Source organism: Muscardinus avellanarius, assembly GCF_963383645.1.
Source record: "Muscardinus avellanarius genome assembly, chromosome: 6".
Classification (NCBI taxonomy): domain Eukaryota; kingdom Metazoa; phylum Chordata; class Mammalia; order Rodentia; family Gliridae; genus Muscardinus; species Muscardinus avellanarius.
Genome location: NC_137791.1, coordinates 118,830,316 through 118,855,535, shown reverse-complemented (window position 1 = coordinate 118,855,535; position 25,220 = coordinate 118,830,316). Strand labels below are relative to the sequence as shown.

Below are 25,220 nucleotides of genomic sequence, written 5' to 3'. Positions count from 1 at the left end.
GCAAACCTGGGATCTTCCTGTCTCAGCCTCTCCAATGCTGGGATTACCGGTGTGCGCCACCACGCCCGGCTCACCACTCTCATTTCACTTAAGAGCAAACGGAGGCAGGGAGCACAAGGGGTGGAACAGGGAATTCACTGTAGGCGGCCTGGCCTGGAGTCGCTGCGCACAGAACCATCAGTTCTTCAGCCCCAGAGAGCCAGAGAGCTGGGTGCTGCAGGTTCCTGGAAGCGGAGCTTTCTGTTGGAATGAAACTAACTCCCTCCCCAGGGGTGTTAGTGGTGCTTCCACTAGTGTGTGTAGCTGGGAACTAGCAGGCTGGCTTAGCCTTACTGTGCCCAGCAATAAAATGAGGACAGCGGGGCAGAGAAGAAAGACCTGAGCCTGGGCACAAGACTGGGACCACTTGCTCCCTCTCCTGGGTCATCTAGAATCCCCTAACTCTTGTCCCCACGAAGGGAGCTACTTGGCCCCGGGGAAGGCGTGTGTGTGTGTGTGCGCGCGTGTGTGTGTGTGTGCGCGCGTGTGTGTGTGTGTGCGCACCTGTGTGTGCTCGCCTGCGCATGCATCATAGATGTTCCTGCTCAGGGCACCTGATGAGCAGTGCCTGTCATAAGCACCAGGGCCTCCTTCCCCACACAGGTCTTCTCTGAGCCAGGATGGAGAAAGATGTATAATCCCAGAAGATGGGGGCACAGGGCAGAGCAGGCTGGAAAGGAGGCACGCAAGCCCAGGGCAAGGTCTCTGGTGAGAGCAGCCCTCCTCCCCTTCCACAGCCGGGTCAGCTCAGCCTTTCCCATGCAGACCCACAGCCGGCCGCCCAGCCCAGACAGCAGCTCCGCCAACAATCCTGGCCTTGTGGAGCAGTCTGTTCCTGAGTTTTCAATCGGTGTTTTATCTGTGTCTCCCGCTCTGGCCTCTTCAGCTCAGAGGAGACAGACTCCTGGGGAGGAGAAGGCGGCGGCTGGGGCTCCGGGTCCGGATGGCGGGAACCTGGTGGGGCCGGGGTCGGGGCTGGCTGTCCGGGAAGCCGGACTGACTGAGGTTTCTCTGGCAGCCGCAGCCCGGCCGGCCGCCTGTCTTCCCTCGGCGCGGCGGGCGGGCGAGGCCAGGATGAGCTCCTGGGCCGGCAGGTAGGCAGTGCCCCGGGCGGCGGCAGGCGGTCCCGGAATGTGCGAGGGGCGTGCTGACCGCGAGCCGCCGGCCTCTTTGCGCAACACCTTGGCTATATATAACCGGGAAGCAGCTGCGCTCCACCTGGCTGCAGCTCCAGGCCTCTACCTGCGCAGGGAGCGCTGGTGAGTACCGCGGCCCCGGCTGCCTTCCCTCTCTCGCCCCTGCTGGATGGACTCTTGCTTGCCCTTCCCTCTCTCGCCCCTGCTGGATGGACTCTTGCTTGCCGTTAAGATACCTTTGGGGGCTGACCTCAGAGCACTTGAGCTGCAAAAGAGAAAAAGTACATCCTTTCAAAACTTTTCCGATTATTTTTTCTTCTTTCATAAAGTCAAGGCTATTGGGGTGACAATTCCACATTTACAACTGACAGTGCTTATCAGCTGCACCTGGGAATTAAAAAAAATGATAGGTGTCTTTGAGTCCTGTCTTGGGGGAGGAAAGAGGAGAATCTCCTACAGGTGGGATGGGTGTTTGGGCTAGCTGTGTCTGGCTCAGTGACTAGCTGTGTGACTGACCCCGAATCCCTGTAAGCCCCCGGCTTGCCCTTTCTTTACAAGAAAGGAAATGTGACCATTTCAGTCTTTCCTGCCCTGAAAATTCCAGGTTTGTGGTTGCCCCCCACCCCCGGTGATGGATGCACCCAGCAGCGTGGCTTCCACGTGCTCTGCTGCTTGTTTGAGTTACTTATGAAAGCCAGACCCCATTTGTTGTTGGGACAGGACAGGTGGCCACCAGCAAAGGGCCCATCCATCAATTGTCTTGGGAGACTAGTGACCAGAGTTGTCTTGTTTCAGAGGCAGAGGCTACCAGGCAGGGAGGCTTTGACGGATAAGGAGATGCGCACAGGGGTCCTTAAGTTAGGAATCAAGCATCTTCAGCCAGAAACAGGAGCCCCGGTTACGGAGTTAATTCACGTTTCCTGATGCGGATGCCTGCCACAGGTAGCTGGCACCAGGCAGGGAGAGCTGGGGTCCTTCCTTGTCTTTGAGGTGGGAATGTCCTCAGGCAGGTTGATTTCGGAGTCAGCTTCACCAGTCCTTCCCCCGTCCAGGTTCACCAGGAGGTTTTTGTGTTAGCCCTGATTGTTCTTGCCTTGTTTGTCTTTTCTCTCCTCTGCGCTCTTTCCCTCCTCCTCCTCTGGTAGTTCTTTAACTTGTTCTGTGTTGGGTATTCTTGGAAAGGTGGTGCTTTGGTAGCAGTGGCGTTGTTTGAGACTGTTAAAAGACTGTTTAGATCTTTTGTCTAGTGCCAGATGATGATCATCTTTTATTTTTTGCACTCTTGTAAAAGAGTGTCAAGAAGGGTATGCTTTGTAAAAGTTTGGGATGCCCAAACAGCTTCCTGTCCCTAAGCCCTTCCTAAATTATTTATCCAACTCATTGAAACAAGGGTGTGGGGATTATTGCTGTTAGATACAAAGTAGACACTAGAATAGCCTGACTTCAATCAACAAAGAAAGTCTTAGGATCAGAGATTGGGAATAAGTTGAATTTCAACACCATTTTCAGGCATCTACCACTCGTTGCCCCCCCCCACACACACACACCACTCTGCAGACAGGACACAGATAGCAGCAGGCAGGACATCCCAGGGAATTATTCTATCTCAGTGAGTTAAAAATGCAAAAAGAAGCCAGACGTGGTGGCACATACTTGCAATTTCAGTATTTGGGAGGTTGAGATAGGAGGATCGCAGTTTGAAGACAGCCTTGGCTACTTAGTGAGGCCCTTTGCAACTCAGTGAGACCCTGTTTCAAAATAAAAAATAAAAAATAGGGCAGGGGGTGTAGCTTGGAGGTAGAATGCCCCTGGGTTCCATTCTCAGTGCCACAAAAATTTAAAAAATTTACAAATTAAAATGCAAAAAGAACCAGATATGGTGGTCCACTTCTGTAATTCCAGTACTTGGGAGACTGAGGTAGGAGAACCACGGGTTCAAGGCCAGCTGGGCAGGAAAAAAGAAAGAAAAAAAGAAACAAAGAAAGAAACAAAGAAAAAAAAGAGGCTGAGAGTATAGCTTGGAGGTAGGATGCCCTACCCAATACCCAAAAAAGAGGGCTGCAAAAATGCAATATGCTCTAAGATGTTTGTGTTCAAATTTAGTCATTTGAACTCTCCTACAGTGCAAAATAATCAATACAGGTTAATTACACAATATAGGCACTATACTATGAGGGGATGGCTTGGCAGTAACTATCCCCCTGTTGGAAAATTTTCAAGAAAGTTTCTTGGGTGTCCTGAGAACATTGGACTGGCAGAGTTTGAACCATCGCTGGTGTGCTGTCTATGTGACTTCAGCAGATTTGCTGCCTCAGTTTCCCCCTCTGTAGAATTGTGATAAAATTGGTGCTAAAGGACAATACTTCATGTAGAGTTCTCGTGAGACTGAATGATAGGGACTTTCAACAGTGCCCAGCACAAAGTGCTCGACAGACACTAGGCTGTCTGGCACATTCCAGATGCTGTCCCGCAAGCTGAGGATACAGGCCAACCTCTCCACGTGTGTGGGGACCACTGTCAGGTGAGACAGTGCAAGTCTGTCCTAGTGTTTCGGCAGCCCAGGGCTCCGCAGTCTGTCACTGCGGGCCCCTTCGCCCCTCTTCTGTAGAGGGGCCTTAGCTGCTGCTGCTCAACAGTGGTAAGCAGAGGGCTTGGGTGACTGCAGTGCCCTACATCCCTCGCTTCCCAAGTCCCAGAAGAGCCCAGAAGGTTGTCTTTCTTATCCTGTCATTGGGTGCATGTGGGGGTGCAGGAAGTGGAGTCAAGGAGGTCAGGCCAGTGTGTGTGTGGGGGGGGACCAGAAAGCGGATGACCACCGGGGACCTGTAGACCTCTTAGTGCTGATCTCGTAGGCATTAGCACCACGCTGCCCAAATGGACTTCTCCCTTCTGGCTGTTGCTTCTGGCAGCTGGCAGGAATGTGCTGGGGTGTGGCCTCAGGAAGACAGAAGAGGGAGCAGCTGCATCGGGGTGGAAGAGAGCCTTTGGAGGGGTCCACGGGCTTCAGGAACCCCCGGTGGAGCCCCAAGGCCGCTTCCTCAAGCATCAGGTTCAGAGTCAGCCGTGTGTCTGGGGATAGTGACCTCTGCTTAACGTGCCTCCTCTGTTCGCCCTGTTCACTACATCCTCCCCTGCTCAGCAGAGACTCCTAAAAGACTCCAGATTTGCTGAGTCCAGGTCTCTGGTATGGCTGAAGCCTTTGTGGGACTCAGAAGCCTGTCATTACAGCATTCTTGGCCAGAGTTTCTGGCCATCTGAATGACTACTATGTAGGAGTGACCCCTGCAGACTGGTCTACCAGCCATCTCTTTTAGAAACAGGTAGAGTCCTCGCTGAGCTGGGCCCCAAGGCCCTTTGGCCCCATCACTTGGATAGGGGCTGGAGGACCCCTCCTTTCTCCCCCTGGCTGTGAGGTCTATGAAAGGCTCCTGGCATAAGTTTCAGGTTCAGATCTTATGCCACCTCCTGCATCTGTGGGACTTGAGGCAAGTTGCTTCATTTCTCTGTGCCTCGGTTTCACTGTCTGTACCTTGGAGAGGACCCCTTTCTGTGTTACAAGATCTAACGATGCTTCAAACTACCTTGGACCACCTCCCCTCCACCTGCCCCAGCCAATCACTGTTAGCACATTATTCTCAAGTGCTTTGAGTTCCTTTGCTGAACAGACACTAGCTGAGGGTCCGCTATTGTGCTGAGCACTGGGGACGAGCTCCAGTGGGGGCAAAGTGGAGCCCAGACCATCCCAATGCAATGCATTCAAGTTTCACATGCGATTACTCTGCCAGTGTGCTCGGGCCTGAAACGTACCCTTGTTAATCAATTAGTCCTCGCCACAGCTCTGCAGGGAACTTGGGATTGTCCCGTTTGGGAGATGACAGAAATGAGGCCCAGAGAGGCTCCAGCTCACACACAGTGAGAGGCGGCCTCTGCCGCACTGCCCTCACCCTCTCTCTCTCTCTCCCCTGCCTTCAGTGTTCCAGATGCAAAGGTCTCTGCAGAGGTGGCAGCCGAGATGCCACCATGCGGGGACCAATTGTAGGGAGTTTGCCTGCGCCAGGTCCCCTGGACTCCACAGCCCTGACTGGAGTCTCTACAGGCCAACTCGCTGTGTATCCACTTGTAGACAGAGCGAGCCAGGGACAGCCAGTGAGTGGGGCCTACGGGGCCTGTGCGACCGAGCTGCAGACTGGAGTGGCTGGGTAGCTGTCAGGTGTCCTACTTCCTAGGTGCAGCTTGCGCTGTGGGGGTGGACAGGGTCAGGGAGTGGCCGGTGGCTTCCTCCCAAGAGCTCTGGGCTGGACCAGAGGGCCTCCTGGATGTGTGTGAGAGGGGGCTGAGCCGAGGTGTGTGGACCTGCTGGGCCTCCTTCCTGATCTGCCTATATGCAGCCCAGTGATGCTGAGAAGGTGAGGGTACCAGAGACTCAAGGACTGAGCAAGGGGAAGTCATTGCCTCATCAGGGAAGTGCTTATAAAGAGGAAACTTGTAACCAAGAGTTGGACTCAGAAGAGGGAAAACAGAGGCTTCCAAGAACGACAAGGAGAAATGTTCAGTAGAAGTGTGACCTTGCCTTTTGGGGGCACTTGGCTGAGAGCAAATGTGGCTCTGGAGGTGAAGTCACGCAGGCCTCACAGAGGACAAGGAACTTTGAGCTGGCTGGATCCCCCACTATTCGGTCCTGTATATTCTGCACAGTTCAGTGCGAGTGGGTGCCCGATCATTGCTGGTGGTAGTATTATAAATTATGATGTGGATGTTGGACCATGGGCATATCTGTTTCCATATTAGACACTTTTTTGCTCAGTCCTTAAAATGATTCTGACCAGTTGTAGAAATCCAGCCACAGAAAGCATACTTTAAATAATAAGCAAATAAACATCCTCCTTGCCCTTACTGTTGGCAAGCATTTCCCCAGTGGGGCTGCTTTGACATCGGGGTGGCAGTTTCTTGATAGAGTTGCTTCACCCAACAGATCTTGGCCAATGTAATTTGCATATGGTAATGAGGGATAACCACCCACCAATAGGATTCAGGCTTGTTGTTTTAGTATCAGTCCCTGTGGACCAACTACATTCCTTCAGTGCCCCTCATATATTGACTCTCCACTCCTCCACTTGAAATTCCAGATAGAAAAAAAAGTCCTAGGATATAATTATAAGAAAAATGGTAGATCACGATAATTTTTAATTTTTTTTCCTTAGAAGTGCTTCTAGGAGGAGAGAACTAGATCTATAAAGCCCTACGGGTCTCTGAGTAGCCCTGAAGCGCTCATTGTAAGCTGAAAGCATTATTTTTTGTGTCTTTATTTTATTTTTGTGTCTTTATATAGAAATTATAATGTTATGTTTGTTTTAGTAAGATGGCTGATAATCACACCCAAGGTTCATAAAGCACCAGAAACTGTTCTGTTTAAAAAAAAAAAAAAAACCTAATCGACACAGTAGTCTGTAGTATTGTTATCCCCATTTTACATGTGGGGAGACGGCAGCAGGGTTAGCCCCAGGTTACAAGGGTAAAGCTGGAATTTGAACCCAAGGAGGTAGGACCTAAAAGTCCAGCTTCTTGTTCTCTGGATCTGTAGTTCTCAGCCCCTGAGGGCTATTGGGCAATGTCTGGGGACATCCTGACCGTCGAAGCTCAGAGTGGGGGTCGTCCTGGCATCTAGTTAATAGAGTCAGAGAAGCACTGCTAAATATACCCCAGTGCACAGGGCAGTGCCCACCCCCCGCCCCAACAGAGAGCCATCTGGCCCCAAAAGGCAGTGACGTCAAGGTTAAGAAACAAGATTGTGACATGTAAATATCAAATGTAAAACACCTGCCTGTCAAACCACTTAACATTCCCTTTCCCCGATTGTGAGTAAAATCAGAGCTACAGGAAAACAGTCACGTTGATGTCACGCCCCAGGGACACTGTGGATGAGGCCCCGGCTGGCTGTACTGACGGGGCCCTGTTTACAACTGGCTCTTTCTCACCCGCCGGACAACTTTGCCCAGAGTTGCTTCACCTCTGAGTTCCTTTTGCAATAGTATGATCACAATCCCTGTCTTGCACAAAGACTGGGTGAGATAGTACAAGGCAGGCACCAGCTCGGCACCAGGCCACTCTTTAGTGCTCACTAAATGGTAGTTATTAGGAATCAGTTAAAAGGTGTCACAGTGGTGTGCGATGGAGCGCCTGGTGAGTCACAGGGGAGCGCAGGCATGCCAGGGGCTCGGAGAAGGGTGAGGCTTGAAAACCCAGCTCCAGGGAAGAGGCGGGACGCTTAGGTGTTCAAGACCCCACTTCTAGATATGTACGGCTGCAGAAGGGGGATCATTGGGGGAAGTTGTGGGCAATAGAACAGAGTCAGCTCAACCCTACATCATAGCTGTGTGTTGAGGTTCCCCGTGGAAAGATCTGGGACCCAAACCAGCGCCAGGCTGGCCCTGGTCTAGGGGAACTTGGGGAGGCCCAGGTGGGGAGGTGCTCTGGGAGCATTCAAGTCTTGGTGCTGCTGGCCTTTGGAGCAGTTGGGTGTGAGTTTGAGACTGGAGGAGGCTGAAGACAAGAATCACAAAGGAAAGCTGTGCAGGGGGTGCACGTGGCGTGAGAGGGCTGGTGTGTTAGGTTGTTGAATGCTTTTGTATATGTATGGGATGGGGTGCTGCTTTGAGACCTGGATCATGGGCTCCTCTCCTTCCCCCTCCTGACTTCTGAATACAGTGAGGAGGACACTGATTTCACCTTCCAGCCAAAGAATCCTTTCCCCTCAAGCTGGAACATCTTTCCCTTTCAGCCAAAGTGTCTTCCCCCACCATGCCGAGTATGCGGCTTTACCCTAAATCATCTTTTTTTTTTTTTTTTTGATGCTATTAACTCATGACTTCTGCCACTCACTCACTGATTTATTCATTCAGATGTTTGCACCTGACACAGGTGAGCGTCTTCATATGTTTGGGTCATGTAGTAACTGAGAGGTGAGCATAGAATCTGGAATCAAAACTCTCAAACCTAACACCTCGCAGGGTTGCTTAGAGGAGTGATTGTACACCAGTTCATTTAACAGGTTATCCTAAGTGCACTTAGTAGAAACTTATTCTTAGGAGTTTTCTAATGATCCAGTGAAGTAGACACTGTCATAAAAACATTTATTTATGAGGAACCAAGGCACGGAATAATGAATGACTTGTTGGAGGTGACAGTGTATCTGGGCAGAGCTAGAGTTTAGTTCTGAGTCTCAGGATTATGAAATACCTGATTGAAATGGAGAGTTCCAACATTGTTCAGTTTCTTCTCCCAAGGATCCCTGTGTTAAGAGAGTCAGAGTGGCAGGCACTTAACGATAGTCAAAAACACATCGGGCTACTGTTTTCATTGTTAGTATTTTTGAACCTTTGAGCCATTTCACTTTTATGGTGACCTTGACCTGAGCTGGAGTTTAGTTTGCCCAGGTCAGCCTTGACTGCTCCAACCAAGAAGGGCTTCTTTGAGTTACTAGTCTCCAAGAAAGTCCCGTGTAATGTAGACTCAAAGAATCAGCCTTTTAGCAGGGCGTGGTGGCGCACGCTTGTAATCCCCGTGCTTGGGAGGCGGAGACAGGAGGATCGCGCTGGTTCGAAGTCAGCCTTGCTGGCTTAAGAGACCCTGTTTCCAAATAAAAACATAAAATAGGTCTGGGAGTGTAGCCCAGAGGTAGAAGGGCTTCCAGGAACCCCAGTACCACCAAAAAAAAAAAAAAAAAAATCAGCCTTTTAAAGTGTTTTTTTTTTTTTATTGGTAATAGCTGGGCGTGGTGGCACATGCTTATAACCCCAGCGCTTGGGAGGCTGAGACAGGATGGCACAGGTTCAAAGCCAGCCTCAGCCTCAGCTACTTAGTGAGGCTCTCAGCAAGTCATTGAGACCCTGTTTCCAAATAAAGTATTAAAAAAAAATAAGTCTGGGAGTATAGCCTGGAGGTAGAAAAGCCCCTGGGTTCCACCCCCAGTGCCACCAAATAAATACATAAATAAATAATAATAAAAAAATTGGTAATGCTGTGGATGAAACCCAAAGCTTCCCCATGTCAGCTACACCCTCAACTCTAGAATCAGCCATTTTTAATTCAATTTTTATTAGTCTGAACAACAGGAACAATATCAGGGGAGGAGAACTATCCCGACCTTTGTGGGTTGAGCTGTATGTACCATTTTAAGAGAATCTGGACATTTCAAAAGAAAATAATCATAATTCCACCACCTGCTCTGAGTACTGTGAGACATTGTTGACTCTTGTTTTTCCTTGTTGGTCATGCTGGAAATGGGACCAAAAAGTGCCTTTTATTCACAATTTAAAGAATTTTTTATGGGTTCATCATAACCTTTTCAGAGGGCATGGCGTTAACATCGCCTGGCGGTGCCGTAGTCAGTACTGTAGTAGTCTGTGAGCTGCAGGAAGGCAGTGCCCTGTTGGTCTGTGTTGCCTTCACTCTTCAAGAAGTCTTTCCTGGGCATCGTCAATGTGCCAGGCAGAGTTTCAGGCCCTGCGGATACAATGATGAACAAGACAAGGCCATTTTCTAGTGCTTGGTTCTCATAGGCAAGAAGGAGACTGATTAAGGAGTGAGGTAGACCCAGGTTCTGGAAAGCCCTCTCCGAAGAACTGATGAGAACAAGGCAGGTGTTCTTGATTTTCTAAGAGCAAATGTTCCTAGGTTTCTAATTCCTAGAAGCAAAATTATTGGGTTGAAGATGAGTGCCAGGAAGTTTTTGTGACTTTGGTTACTGTGACTGATCACTGAACTTGCCTGTCCAGGATTGCTGATGAGGTTAGACTCTTGTTTTTTAACCAGAATTTTAGCCATTTGTACTTCCTTTTCAGTGAGTTTTCTGTTTTACTTCTTGGGATTCTTTTGTCTAGTGTCTCTTATAGGCCAGGGACTGAGAGGAGTGGACTTCCAGGTGTGTCAAGTTACATAACGGAGAGGCATTGTGGAGAAAATGTATTATAAGGAAGTCTCTGCCTAAGGCTAGAAACAGTTTGGTCCTCATAAAAGGTCATTTATGCAGCTGCGAGGCAAAGCCTGCTCAATGCCAGGCAGTCCCAGGCCTTGATCTCATCATCAATCTCTGATTACTATTAATCTCGATTCTGTAAAGTATGAAGAATTACCTCCACTTAGAAATAGAAAACTAACACAGTGGCATAAATGGGCCTGTCTAAATGGCAGCTGACTAGAATCCCAGTACTTGTAGAGGCTGAGACAGGATTGCAGATTTGAGGCCAGCCTCAGGAACTTATGAGGCCCTCGACAACTTAGCAAGACTCTGTTTCAAAATAAAATACACACTGAGCTGGGTGTGGTGGCGCACGCTTGTAATCCCAGCATTTGGGAGGCTGAGACTGGAGGATCAAAGTTTGAGAATAGCCTCAGCTAGTTAGTGCGGCCCTTCGCAACTCAAGTGAGACCCTGTTTCAAAATAAAGAATAAAAAATAGGGCATGGGTGTAGCTCAGAAGTTGAATGCCCCTGGGTTCCATCCCTAGACCCGCAAAATAAATAAATAATAATAATAATAATAATAATAATAATAATAATAAACATCAACAGTATAGCTCAGAGGTAGAATGCCCCTGGGTGCAATTCCCAGAACCAATAAATAAATATACATTGATGAGTGGGACTGCTAGAGATTCTAAACCAGGTCCAATGTGTCACTCTATGAGAAGCCCCAGGTGTTAGGTCCATCAGGGGACATATATGAGCATATATGTAACATATACACATAAAGCTGCATGTATTTGCTAAGTCCACGGGATGAAGTAGTTGTACCATTGCACGTGCCTGGGTGTGTGTGGAGGATGGAGGGTGGTGAGGACTTGACACTCCACTCCATGAAAGGAGTGGATGGAACTCTAGACGTGAGGCCAGGATGAACCAGCTATGAGAGATGGTTTGATTTTATCACAGCCTGGTGCATGGTCTAGGGGGACTTCATGGGGTGGGGCAGGGCACACCAGACTCCACACTCACACATATAGGACATCCTTCCTTTCCTCCCCCTTGCCAGCAGAAGCTTTGTGATCACACTTCTCCTTCGCACGGCAGCTGGGTGCGTCTCCTTTCAGTGGCTCCTTCTTTAAGCTCACTCTTTCCATTCACAGATCATGGCTCCTTGGCCTGAGTTGGAAAATGCCCAGCCTGACCCCAATAAGTACATCGAAGGGTCTGCGAGTCAGCAGCATGCCACACTGGCCAAGGACAAGGAGCTGGACAAAAGTAAGTGTCCCTCCTGGCAATGGGCGGGTCCCCCGGGAAGACCCTAGGAGACTCGGTCTGATTCCTGATGGTCTTTGCTACTTGTTTGGTCAGATGGCACCGGGACTCCTGTGACCAAGATTGAACTTCTGCCCTCCTACTCCACTGTGGCCTTGATAGAGGAGCCCACGGAGGGAGATGACCCCTGGAACCTGCCTGAGCTTCAGGACACTGGGATCAAGTGGTCGGGTACGTGGGAGACCCGTTGAGGGCTGGCGGAAGAGCACCTCCCTGTCACTCTCCCCACCAACTCTGCTTCCATAGTTCTGGTGCCCTTAGAACAAGGGTCCTGAAGGCTGGAGCGTGGCTCAGTGGTGGAGTGCTCACCTAGCGATGCGCAAAGCCCTCCGTTTGATTCGCAGAACCCTGCAAAAAGAAAACCAGAGTCCTGGCCAGGGATGCCACCCTCACAGGTTGAGGACTAATATCAGAGCACAACATGTTGGTCAGGGGATCTTTTGTTTTTCTTTCATTCAACCAATGTGCCAGACACTGGGGTTATAACTAACCAAGACAGACATTGTTATGCTTATAATTCACCGTACTATTGGAGGAGCCATGGATACAACAGTGAACAGAAAAAGATCCTGCTCTCTGAGAGCTTCTCAGAGGGGTCCCCTTACTTAAGCATGGGCATCGGGGGAGACTTCCATAAGAGAGGCTACATGGCCAGGAAGCCAGGGTACAAGCAAGCTCTACATTTCTTTTTCAAATGCTGGGTGTGAGGTCAGATATCTGGGCGGTGTAGGGTGGAGAGAACAGGGAGGAGGGGAAGGGGCACTGGGAGGGAGGGCGAGAGTGGGGCAAACTGCACTCAAGGATGCTATATCCTGGATGGAAGAGAGCCCGAGCCCTCCACAAATTGAGGCAGCGATTGCTACCAAAAAGCCTCATTCTAGAACAGATTCTGTGCTGCTCTGAAGGTGCTCTGGGGAGCCATTATCCCTGACCTTGCACTTAGCAGGTGGAGAGAGCTCTTTCCTGCTTCACCCCATGACACTGTTGTGCAGCTGAGCATGGAGCCTGGCCTGCCTGTCTGTGCCTCCGGCCACAGGGGACCCCTCCCTCCAAATGCAAGTTCTTTAGAGACATCCAGGTGCATGGGGCATGGGGTGTCCAGTGAAATAGACCACAGGGATAGCTACTGGGAAACTGCATCAATGGGCACATCTCCAGGCTTTCCTGGAGGGCTCACAGCAGCCTGGCCAGGAGGGGATGTGGGGAACCGATCTCACAGCTTGCCAGTATCGCAGACACTGAAAATCTTGTGCTTCTTTTCCTCCTCCTGCAGAGAGAGACACCAAAGGGAAGGTCCTCTGCGTCTTCCAAGGAATTGGGAAATTTATTCTGCTCCTGGGATTCCTCTACCTGTTTGTGTGCTCCTTGGATGTCCTCAGCAGCGCCTTCCAGTTGGTTGGAGGTAGGAGGAAAGGCTCAGGGACTGGTGTGGGTTGTGGGGTGGTGGAGGGCAGGGCATTGGGTATGATATTGGCTGAGATAGTCACAGCTCACCGGCCCTTTCCGGCTGGAGAGCACAGGTATCTTTAGGACTGGAATGGGCCTCAGATCATCTTGGGAGGTCTATACCCCCTATTGTATAGAAGAGAAAACTGAGGCCTTTAAAGGAACTCTGACTTGGCTCTGGTATTAGTAGGCCAGGAGCCAGGGCTGGAGCCCACTGAGGGCTATCAGCCCTTTGTTCACAAACCCCAGGCAGAAAGCTATTTGACCAAGACTTATCTGAGGGATCCCTACTGTTTTTGGCCTCTCTGTTTGGAGATAATGAAATAAGAAAGAATGCTCTCTTAGGCCAAAAGCAAGTTTAAACAAACAAACAAAAAAAAGAAATCAAAGTCAAGAAAGTCAGGGGTCACAGGCTGGAGCGTCTGTATCCACAGGTGATGCCCACACACCTCCCAGCACCATGTGTGGCTACTCAGTGTGAGAGGAGCCCAGATGTGGGTTGACCATGCGCTTGGCTGCCTGTGTCTCCTCCATGGGTGACGGCAGCAGTAGGTAGCACTCTGCCTGTCTCCGACATTCCTCCCTGTTACAGAGGGAGGAAGGAGACTGAGATCACTCCCCAGCCCCAAGAGGCACAGCCTGCAATTAGCACAGGGGGATCAGAGCTCAGTGACACAGAGGACTTGGTTACTTTTTTGGGAGCCCAACTTTGACCTGGAGGGCTGGGGCTGGGGCTGGGGCTGGGGTTGAAGTCTGGAGACAGAATGAGAAGCTCCAGTCCCAGAGAATAAGTCTTCCTCTGCTTTGGAAGAGGCAGAGGCACTGGGGCATCAGGAAGCCCACTGGGCCCAGGTGGAGCTGAGGCCAGGCTCAGGATCAGAGATCAGCAAAGGGCTTGCTGATGAGGGAGTGGTTGAATTGTGAGGGTCCACAGAGCAGAGGAACAGGCAGGTGGGGATTAGGCCGGGATGGGGGTAAGCAGGAGGCACACGTGACCATGTAGCAGGCCTCCCCCCGTCAAGGCAGGCCAGGGAAGAGGCAAGGTTCCACAGGCCCCAGCAGGGCTGGAGGCTGCCCAGTGCCACCGAACTATCCCTCATCACGTGGCCATTGCTTTGTCTTTCAGGAAAGGTGGCCGGACAGTTCTTCAGCAACAACTCTATTATGTCCAACCCGGTGGCCGGGCTGGTGATCGGGGTGCTGGTGACCGTCATGGTACAGAGCTCCAGCACCTCCTCGTCCATCATCGTCAGCATGGTGGCCTCCTCGCGTGAGTCTGGGCTCCCAGGAGTCACACACATCCAGGCCTCCCTGCTCATCCGGGGAGCCGGCACTTAATCTGATCTGTGCAGGCCGTGCCGCCATCCTCTTGTCCAAGTATGAGAGGTCCTGCTTGTGACCCCGGCAGCCTTCTGTTCCCATTTGGCTGGCTGGGCCCCAAAATAGAGCCTGAGGCTGAAGGTTTCTGCTGAATTTTCTAGAACTATGGTGTCCAGTTCAGCAGCCACTAGCCTTGTGTGGCTATCTAATTTCACTTAACTTGAACTGACCTAAGGTTAAAATCCAGGTCTCCATTACCCTAAGCTATAGCTCTAGTCCACAGGAGCCACAGGTGGCTGGCACGTCTCTTTTCCTCCAAATATGTTAGTTTCCTGTTTCAAAAAACTGGCCATCTGCTGGTTTTGTGCACACACACACACACACACACACACACACACACACACACACTATCCTGCCAGGGATTTGTCAATAAATATCATGTGTTTGAAGTCTAGCAGTAGATGACGCCTCCTTAAGGACAAGCCTTAGTGCTATGTAAAACTGACTCCAACATACCTGTATGTGTCCTAAAACACCTGTGGTTTTCTGGGCCTTACATCTGGATTAGGGAGGTGAAGGGAATTAAAACTGGGGCCCCCGGAGGGCTTCGGTGTGTGTGTAGATGCCCCAAAATTATGTGCAAGGATTTTTGGGGGGGCACATATTTAGATTTCTAGGGCTACCTTCCTTAACTTTCATCAGATGCACAGTGAAGTGCATGACCCAGTGTTAAGAACAGCTGCTTGAAGGATTACCAGTTAGTGAGTTCGGGCTGCCTTGGGCTATGTCGGAGCGTGGTCCAGCTGCCTTCCTAAACCTGCTAACAGCTCTTTCCCACTCTCCAGTGTTGACCGTGCGTGCTGCCATCCCCATCATCATGGGGGCCAACATCGGGACCTCCATCACCAACACCATAGTGGCTCTGATGCAGGCAGGGGACCGGAACGAGTTCCGAAGGTAGGCAGCTCGGGACCAGCCGTGGCAGCCTCAGGCCTGTTTGGCACTACGCTGTAGTGACTGCTGTACTCAGGAGGATGGATGGGCTTCTCAGGCTCCTTCCTAGAGCTCCTGGAAGTAGCCACAGGGGAGACCTGCTGGGATTGAGTCCACATACTTCCCAGCTGATTAAACTCCGCTCCTGGTCTGCAGAGCCGGGATAATAATAGTATCTATCATCACTGTGTTTTCTTAAGGATTAAACACAATCATGCAGGCAAAACATTGAGCAAGCAGCCTGGCACACCGTCAGGGCTCATGAGGTACAAGCCCTTGCTAGAAACTTACCTGCTGGGTGGTGGAGTAGAGAGAAGGCCATTTAGGCTAGGGTTTACTGTCCTGCTTAGTCACGGTAATTATAACTTCCTAAAACATCTATTTTTGGCCAGCTCAACCCGTGCCATTTTTTCTTTGTTCTTTGGTAGCATGTTGAAAAAAAGGTCAAATATCACTTTTGTGGGTGTGTAAGATGTAAAAGCAAAGTGGGCTGAATATAGGGAAAAGGAACCTTTTGCTTATTAAAAAACATTTAATGTGAAAAATTGCCAGCTTCTCTTCTCCCAAGTGATAGAACAGTACCAGAGCTCATTAAAACACGGCAGGTCCCAGCTTGTCGGAGCGATCACTGTGTGGCTGGGCAGCTGACATTACGACAGGCGGGCTGGGGAGACAGCAACGTCACCCTCACCCGCTGGTGAGCTGGCAGTCAGTGTGTGTCCTCGGAGCCGCTGATTTGCCTTGGGCCACCTCATTGGTCCCTGATGAAATGTCCTGATGGCCACAATAATGATGCACATTAAATTGGGCGTCCTCTCATTTGTTCTTATAAGGTCAAACAGGTTTTTCTATACCCCCTTTTATCCATTTATTCATTAGGTACTCAAGGAAGCGAGGTGACTTCTTTGAGGACGCAGCTGGGATTCCATCCAGCTTTTCGTATTTGCGATCTGGGGTTCGTTGCACTGTTAACACTAAGTTTTGCCTCTGATCGCCTGTGAAATGTGAGCCTAAGTGAGGCTTTGTGGCATACACTTGTAATCCCATTACTTGGGAGGCTGAGACAGGAGGCATACAGGGTCAAGGCCAGCCTCCGCAACTTAGCGAGGTTCTCTGTAACTTAGTGAGACTTGGAATAAAGTTTAAAAAATATAGGGCTGGGAGTGTAGCTCAGAGGTAGAATGACCCTGAGTTCAATCCCTGGTGCCAAACAAACAAACAAACAAACAAACAAAGCTATGCAAGCATAAGAAGTTGAGGTGCCTATTAGAGGAATTTAACTGGCTTAGCTCATCCCCTGTTTGGGATATATGCTTTTAATAACATCTTTTCAAATAATATATATTTCTTTCCTAATGGTTTGGAGTATTTCCTTAGATTTCTCAAATGATAATTATTTTATCAAACACTTATAAGACTCCTGAAACATTTGCCATACTACTAGGAAATATTTGAATGATTTTATACTACATCAGCATTGCATGAAACTGTTTTATTTCATTCTCACCAGGAAGAGTAAGAACACTTTATATAAAAATAGTAGCTAATATGATAGGTGAAAATTTGTCCTTGCAAATTTTATTACTAGTGAAGGCAAGCACTCCTCATACATTTATTAGCTGCTCCTATCTGTTCATGTTTCGTGTTTCTTTTGGGGGTTGTAGACATGATGATTTTGTTAAAGAAACATCTTCAATTGAGGGAAAAAGTTCAGGGTACTGTCTCTGAATCTGGAGAGAGGATGGAATTCGAGGGGGCACCTGAGTGTCCTCGGATAGATGCAAAGGGTGGTATATATTGGCCTCACTTCCTTTGGAGACCGTGTAGGTGTTTTATTAGACTCTCAAGATGGTTTTTTACAGTTAAGAATTCATTTGCATATAGGGCTTTGATGGTTACCTGCCTGCTTCTCCTGACCCTTCCAAGGGCAGATTGCCTTTGGTGCCATCTATTAAAAATGGCCTGGATGCCATTCGCCAGGTACAGCATTGCCCTCCTATGATCCTAGTACTTGGGAGGCGGAGGCAGGAGGACCAAAAGTTCAAGGCCAGGCTCAGTAATATAGCAAGACTCTATATCAACATGAAAAAATAAAAAATAAAAAAGGCTAGAGATGAAGCTTGGAGGTAGAACATCTCTGAGTTAAATCCTCAGACAGTAATAACAACAACAACAATAATAATAATAATAATAATAATAATAATCATTGCAGCCATAACACGTTGGCTGCTTCTCAGCCTCCTCACCTGTAGAATGGGAATATGAACACTACCCACTTTGGAAACTGCTGCAGGAACGAAAACAAGATTGGTACACCTGTGTGCACATAGACGGGTGCCACCTACCAGATGCAATGACCCAGCTCTACTGGCGCCCCCTCCCTCGCCCACTAACCTGGCTGTCGGGGTTCCCTCCTTAGGGCTTTCGCGGGGGCCACCGTCCATGACTTTTTCAACTGGCTCTCTGTGTTCGTGCTCTTGCCCCTGGAGGCTGCCACCCACTACCTGGAGATCCTGACCAACCTGGTCTTGGACTCCTTCCACTTCCAGAATGGAGAAGATGCCCCAGCCCTTCTGAAAGTCATCACAGACCCCTTCACGAAGCTCATTATCCAGGTACCAGAAACTGCAGGGATGCTGAGTGGAGTTGCCGCCTCTGTGGTTTCCTTGACTTCAGCGTGTGTCATCTCTATTGGGGCTGGGGTAAAGAGAGTGTAAGGTTCTCCACTGGACACCTGTGATGACTTTGTTACTGTCCGCAACAGGGATGCACTTATAAATTCTAACTACTTTTAGGCAAGGAGAAAAAATGATGGACCTTTCAGCTAGAGGCCATTTCCTCCTTCTGGTCTGTCTTTATTATTGAAGTAAAGGGAGGGTTTGTGGGTGTTATCTTGGGAGAAAGGATCAGCTGGGACCTGGGGCCATCGCTTACCTTGTATCCACTACAGCCTTCTTCTTAGACACCAGTGTCCTTGTTCATAAATCATTCGTTCATTCATCTATGGGGTACTTGCTAATGGCAGAGTACCCCGCTGCCCCCTGGGGGGTATGGACCCTGAGTCCCAGATCATGCTCCCAGGGTCTCAAGGTCAAGTTCATCCCAGAGGCCCTCTGGCAGCCACTGCCTGCATTTCTGTCTCAAATTAGTCTGGAGGACAAGCTGACCCTCCTCTGTTTGTTATCTTCCTCAGCTGGATAAAAATGTGATCCAGCAGATTGCCATGAACGATGAAGGTGCCCAGAACAAGAGCCTGGTCAAGATTTGGTGCAAAACTTTTACCAATGTGGTAAGTTTTGATAAATACTGTGGGGTGGGTAAGTCCTGGCACCTGAGCTTTGGAGTCTTTTATTTGAGATAGCAAAGAAAAATGAAGAATCCTAGAACTACAGAACTGGCTGGTGAGATTCCTTTTGGAAACAAGTCCTCAAATACTAGAAGGATTTAACAGAAGGACTAGCAGCTACCCTTAGTCTCACCCTATAGATTCCCAGCTTGTCCTTATTTGGATAAGCTCATCTCTGGCTGCTTCTGTGTCCATTTTTTCTTTCTTTTTTTTTTTTTTTTTCTTGTGGTACTGGGGATGGAACCCTTCTACCTCCAGGCCACACTCCCAGACCTATTTTATATTTTATTTGGAAACAGGGTCTCTTAAGCCAGCGCGGCTGGCTTCGAACCTGCACGATCCTCCTGTCTCTGCCTCCCGAGCGCGGGGATTACAAGTGTGCCCACCACGCCTGGCTCTGTGTCCATTTTTGGAAGGACCCATGGAAACTTTGTGTCACACTGTCTAGGTACAGGCAGCAAGTGGTACCTGCCACCTTCTAGAGTCTTCAAGCACCTGCCTGCTTGGAAAGCCCACATTCTCTTGCCCTCCTAAATCAGGGATCTTGGTGGCTTGCGGAACAATAGGGTGTGGTACTCCCTCGATTTCAGGGTATATGTGTTTTTTCTTTGGGTTCTCAAGGATAGAAATTAAAAGATCAAGAGCCGGGCGTGGTGGTACACACTTGTAATCCCCGTGCTTGGGAGGCTGAGACAGGAGGATCGCACAGGTTTGAAGCCAGCCTCAGCTACTTAGTGAGGCTCTCAGCAACTTAGTGTCACACTGGAGGCTACCACCCACAACTTAGTGAGCCCCTGTTTCCAAATAAAGTATAAAATAGGTCTGGGAGTATAACCTGGAGGGAGCCCCTGGGTTCTACCCCCATTACCACAGAAAGAAAGAAAGAAGGAAAGAAAGAAAGAAAGAAAGAAAAGAAAGAAAAAAATTAAATGATCAAAACTGGATGCTTTTGAAGGACAAAGCCTGATTTTATTTGTCCTACTTGTTTCTAAGAGCTTTTCAAGATAAAGATGAATAACCAGTCCTCCAGAGAGCCAGGGAACCCTCTCTTGAAGCCACTCTGTAGGCGTCTCCCCCCTGGCCCCCTTGTTGCCACCCATTACCAGCCCAAAGTGAGAGCTATGACGTGTTTTTCATTTAGACTCAGATGAATGTCACCGTCCCCTCGCCTGAGAACTGCACCTCCCCTTCTCTCTGCTGGACAGATGGCTTTTCCACCTGGACCATCCAGAACCACACTTACAAAGAGAACATCGCCAAATGTGAGTGGAACTCAGCAAGCCGCCGCTGGGACGGGCTGTTGGGGTGGGGGCTCAGGAGCAGCAGCGAGCCCAGGAGGTGAAGGGAGCGGGGCGATGGGAGGTGCTGAGCAATGTGCTTCACAGCAGAAGCTTCCAAAGCTTAGAGACTGAGGCAACGGGCCCAACGTCACCCAAAGAGGGCAAGAACTAAGGCTTACAGCCCAGACCCTCTGGCCCCTCCATACCCCCTCAGAAGAGTGCTCCTTCTGTGTGCCTCGGTATCCCTGTGTCAATAACTCTGGGGTGGTGACAGCCAGATTTGAAGGCCGAGGTGGGGCTCACCCAGCGCAGATGTGTTTACTCAGTGAGTCCTGTGCAGCAAGGTTGTGAGCCTCCGAGGTGCCCTGGTGGGCCTAAGATGCTGTGATGTTGCTACTGGGGTCTTTTCCAACTCAGATCCTGAGCTCTTCCAATAATTCCCTGTGTACTGTTTTGTGCATTTTCCTCCCCCGACTCTGCTGACATTAATCCTGAGCAGCATACCTTAGTGCTCCAGGAACATTATGATTTTTTTTTTTTTTTTTTTTTTTTTTTTTTTTTTTTTTTTTTTTTTTTGCGGGTCTGGGGATGGAACCCAGGGGCATTCGCCCTCCAAGCTACACCCCCTACCCTATTTTTTATTTTTTATTTTGAAACCAGGTCTCACTGAGTTGCAGAGGGCCTCACTAAGTAGTAGCTGAGGCTGTCCTCGAACCACAATCCTCCTGTCTCAGCCTCCCAAATGCTGGGATTACGAGTGTACACCACCATACCTGGCCCTCAATCATTTTAAGTATCACAAATGAAAAATAGTATAGGGTTTAGAGGCAAAGGAACTGGAAGTGGGCTGGTGCCTGGGTGTGCCTCCCCCATGAACTGTGGGATGTTGAGGACCTCACTTCATTTTCCAGCCTCAGGAGGTCCAGTTGGCCTCACAGACTTACGTAGGAAGGAGACTGGAAAGAGCCACCTTTATTCTGAGATGCCACGTCTAGTGGACAACCAAGATTCTGTTACAAGAGGCAGAAGGATGTTGGGGCAGAATTACAGTCATGGCTGTGGGCTCCCCGGCCCACCCCCAGACATTTTCTGTGTCTCCCCAGGCCAGCACATCTTTGTGAATTTCAACCTCCCGGATCTTGCCGTGGGCATCATCTTGCTTATCTTTTCTTTGCTGGTCCTCTGCGGCTGCCTGATCATGATTGTCAAGCTCCTGGGCTCTGTGCTCAAGGGACAGGTCGCTGTTGTCATTAAGAAGACCATCAACACTGGTAAGAGCCCTGCCTTGTTCTGAATCTTCAAGGTGATGATGTCACATGCCCCCCCCCACACAGAGGGCACTTTTGATTCTCATCTTTCAATGGTCCCTCTGTGTGTGCAGCTTCTCTTGTGTCTAATAAGCTGCAGAAGTTAAGATATCACTTAGCCCAGGAATTTCTCTCCAGGTCCTATGTGTGTCTAGGGAGCAGGCACACCTTCAGGTGCAGATCTGCAAGGCCTGAGAAGGAGCCAGCCCATGTCTAGATTCACAGGACTCAGGCCTTCTTGTTGAATGGGCTCTCTATGTGTCAGGGACTTTCCTGGATCTGTCAGGAGCCCTTAGGAAAAAGGGTAACAAATATTCAACCTGAGCCAGGCATGGTGGTGCACGCTTGTAATCCTCGCTCTTGGGAGGCTGAAACAGGAGGATTGTGCAGGTTCGAAGCTAGCCTCAGCTACTTAGTGAGGCTCTCAGCAACTTAGTGAGACCCTGTTTCCAAATAAAATATAAAAAAAAATAGGTCTTGGAGTATAGCCCAGAGGTAAAAAGCCCCTGGGTTCTACCCCCAGCACCACACACACACACACACACACACACACACAATTCAACCTGGTCATTACAGCCCTTCCCACTTGGAAAGGAGATGTATTCTGGATCCTAAAGCAGCCAATGACAACCCACTGGCTATGAGGAACTCCCTCCCAGTAAGGCCTCCTAGCCAATGAGAGCTTAGCAAGTAATTCCATCACCACCCTTGAAATCTCCATGAAGAAACACCTCCCCAGGCTGCCAGGAGAGCGACCCTGAGCACCAGCAGCCCTGACTGGTTCAGGAGGGCAGAGGGCTGGGCTCAGAGGCTGTGCCCAGCTGCCGCTTTTCCTTGATGCTCTGCTCTGTTAGGTGAAAACAAGGGTGGAAGATTTACAGCAGGGAGACCCGGACCTCGAGGAAGCACCGTGGTCTCAGAGCACTGAGCAATTTGTGGGGAGAATTTTTAAAAATACTTATCAGTGCATTGTAATTATGCCTCATAGTGAGGTCAGAGTGATGCACACAGGCACACAGCACTTGGTACACTGCCTTCCACAACCCATCCCGCTCCCTACACCTCCCTCCTTATACATCTTAGTGAAATTGGTACTGAAAGCTTCACATATAAGGACATAGCATCATTTGAACTGTTTTCTTCCCCAAGCCTCTTCCACACCGCCCCAGATCCCCTCCCACCCTTCTACTGTAGGTCTCCCTCTTCACTAATCTAAAGTCCCTTGTGTTTCCTAGTTTCTCTTCTACTTTCCATATGAGAGGACATACAACCCTTGACACTCTGAGACTGGCCAATCTCACTAGCATAACACTCATCACAATAGTTTTCTGGCTTTAATTTTTGGAGGGAGATGCCAAAGAGCTCTATGGCTGAGTCATGGTGGTGATGGTCCTGGTCTGTCGAGGATCCTGCACACCCGGAGGACGGTTTCTTTTGGGTGGGTTCAGGTATTTCTAATCCAGTTCCAGCACAATCTGTTTTTGTCTTCAAACACTCACCTACATCTTTGGTTCACTCATTGTCTTGGGCCAAAGTCAATAGGGAATGAACCAATCTCTCTCTCTCCCTGTCTTCTAGATTTCCCCTTTCCCTTTGCCTGGGTGACGGGCTACCTGGCCATCCTCGTGGGAGCGGGTATGACCTTCATCGTGCAAAGCAGCTCCGTGTTCACGTCTGCCATGACCCCGCTGATCGGTGAGTTTCTCCCTGGCTTCTTCCTTGGGCCACCATTGCTATTTCCTGCCACCCCCTGGAACCGGTGCCATGTGATCTGTATGGCTTCTTTTGCCAGGTATTGGTGTGATAACCATAGAGAGGGCATACCCCCTCACACTTGGCTCCAACATTGGCACCACCACCACCGCCATCCTGGCTGCCCTCGCCAGCCCAGGCAACACGCTGAGAAGCTCCCTCCAGGTAAGGACGTGCTCCAGGGGCTGGGGCTCTGAGTGAGGCATTCTCCTGTGCGGCCTTGAAAACTGATTTCTAGTAAGTGCCAGGCTATCTGTTATGGCCAAAAGATGCAACAAAGATGTCATGGAAAAGCCATAGGGAGATAGAATCGAGGTCAGGATGAGAACTTCAAAAGCTTTCTGCTCCTTACACAGAGCAAGAGTCCTATTGCTGGTCCCTGTTTAAGCAAAGGTGAAGTGGCCCCTTGATAGAGAGGAGGAAAGAGTGTTTAGGAAGCCAAACACTTCCCATCTCCCCACCTGACCTTGGTGACCTGTGACATGGGCCTGGCATTATAAGGACCATAGTGGGGCAGGGCTGCCAGGATCTCAAGCAAGACCTATGGGGTTTTAATCCTTGTCTCACCATTGACATAATAAGTGACCTTCAACAGGTAATCTAATTCCTGAGCATCAATTCCCCCATCTGAAAAAGGGAGAGCATAATCTTATTAGAGGCACTGTCTAAAGCCATACTGCCCTAAAGAACTATAAATGTGATAGTTAGAGAGAGTCTCATAGGTGATTTGAAGTTTTTAAGTCACATTTTTATTTTATTAATTTTTTTATTTTGTCTTATGTGTGGTGCTGGGGATTGAACCCAAGGGTATTCTGCTATAATTTATTTATTTTGAGATAGGGTCTCAGTAAATTGTCCAGGCTGGGGCCTCAAACTTGGGGATCCATTCAACATGGAATTGATATAAAAATCTAGCAAGATGTTATATTGTGCATTCTTTTTTATGCACAGTGTCCTTGGAATCCAGTGTATTTATGCTTAGTACCTACCTCAGTACAGACCAGCCCTCTTCCAGTGCCCAGTAGCCGATGGCTAGTGGCTGATCTAAAAGTCTGTTCAAAGCCCATATCATGGTTTCTGGTAGCGCCCGTCAAGAAGTGGACAAGTGCCGAGGATGACCTCTAACTCTGCCTGCCCATCCTCCTGTGTTTCAGATCGCCCTGTGCCACTTCTTCTTCAACATCTCCGGCATCTTGCTGTGGTACCCAATCCCGTTCACCCGCCTGCCCATCCGCCTGGCCAAGGGGCTGGGCAACATCTCTGCCAAGTACCGCTGGTTCGCCGTGTTCTACCTGATCTTCTTCTTCTTCCTCACGCCGCTGGCGGTGTTCGGCCTATCTCTGGCCGGCTGGCCGGTGCTGGTGGGCGTGGGGGTGCCCATCGTGCTCCTGGTGCTCCTGATCCTGTGCCTCCGGCTGCTGCAGTCCCGGTGCCCTCGCGTGCTGCCCACCAAGCTCCGGAACTTTAACTGCCTGCCCTTGTGGATGCACTCGCTGAAGCCCTGGGACCACATCATCACGCTGGGCACCAGCTGCTGCCAGAGGCGCTGCTGCTGCTGCTGCCGCGTATGCTGCCGCCTGTGCTGTTTGATGTGCGGCTGCAGCCAGTGCTGCCCCTGCTGCAAGTGCTGCGATGTCCTGGTGGAGGCAGAGGAGGCGCAGGGTGTCCCGGTTAAGGCCCCTGAGGCCTTCGACAGCATAGTCTTGAGCAAGGAACCCCAAGATGAGGCCAAGACCCGAGCCGAAGCCCTGGGCATGAAGACCTCCAATAGCACAGCCTTCTAGGGGGCTCCAGGAGGTGGGAAGGACCCTTGCCTGCCCCACAGAGATGTGCTCCCCATTAGGAAATGGCTGACATCAGTCCTGCCCTCCCCTCACCCAGGACAGCAGCCTGCAGAGCGGCTCCATCTCAGCCCCCGCTCCCTTGGTCACCATGGAAAAGTGCACAAAAGCTGGCCAACCATGCCGATCCTGCACACAGCTGTACTAGGGTCTGGCTTGCATGCAGACTTTGCTGTTCAGAAGGAAAAGGCCCGAGGGGGTGGAACTTATAGGAAGTTCTCAAAGCTGCCTATGTAAGGGTGTGTGTAAGCAGGCATACAAAGATTCTTGATGGTGATACAGCCCAGGAGCCTCTTGTAGCAAAGCTTTCCCCCAAGAACAGCTGTTCCTAGGCACCCCAGGCCCCTGTTTAGGAGAAATAAACCACAAGTGTGGGCCTTTCCCACCCCCCAAATACCTGTTGGAGTTGCTGACCTGGACAGGCATGGCTGGCCCCAAAGGTTCACCTGCAGTGTTCTACTCAGG

General features: G+C 49.9%; 1 protein-coding gene across 1 annotated transcript; it reads left to right on the top strand.

The window, feature by feature from the left end:
• Nucleotides 1-1,170: 1,170 nt before the first annotated feature.
• SLC34A2 (solute carrier family 34 member 2) lies at nt 1,171-24,698 on the top strand (the record flags this gene model as incomplete). The annotated part of the gene is made up of 13 exons (XM_080697264.1): nt 1,171-1,298; nt 11,299-11,413; nt 11,507-11,641; nt 12,744-12,872; nt 14,043-14,186; nt 15,082-15,193; nt 17,649-17,844; nt 18,423-18,518; nt 19,717-19,837; nt 20,959-21,126; nt 22,741-22,857; nt 22,955-23,079; nt 24,069-24,698. The coding sequence occupies exons 2-13, from the start codon at nt 11,302-11,304 to the stop codon at nt 24,696-24,698; spliced, it is 2,085 nt and encodes a 694-aa protein (XP_080553390.1). The 5' UTR covers nt 1,171-1,298; nt 11,299-11,301.
• Nucleotides 24,699-25,220: the final 522 nt, after the last annotated feature.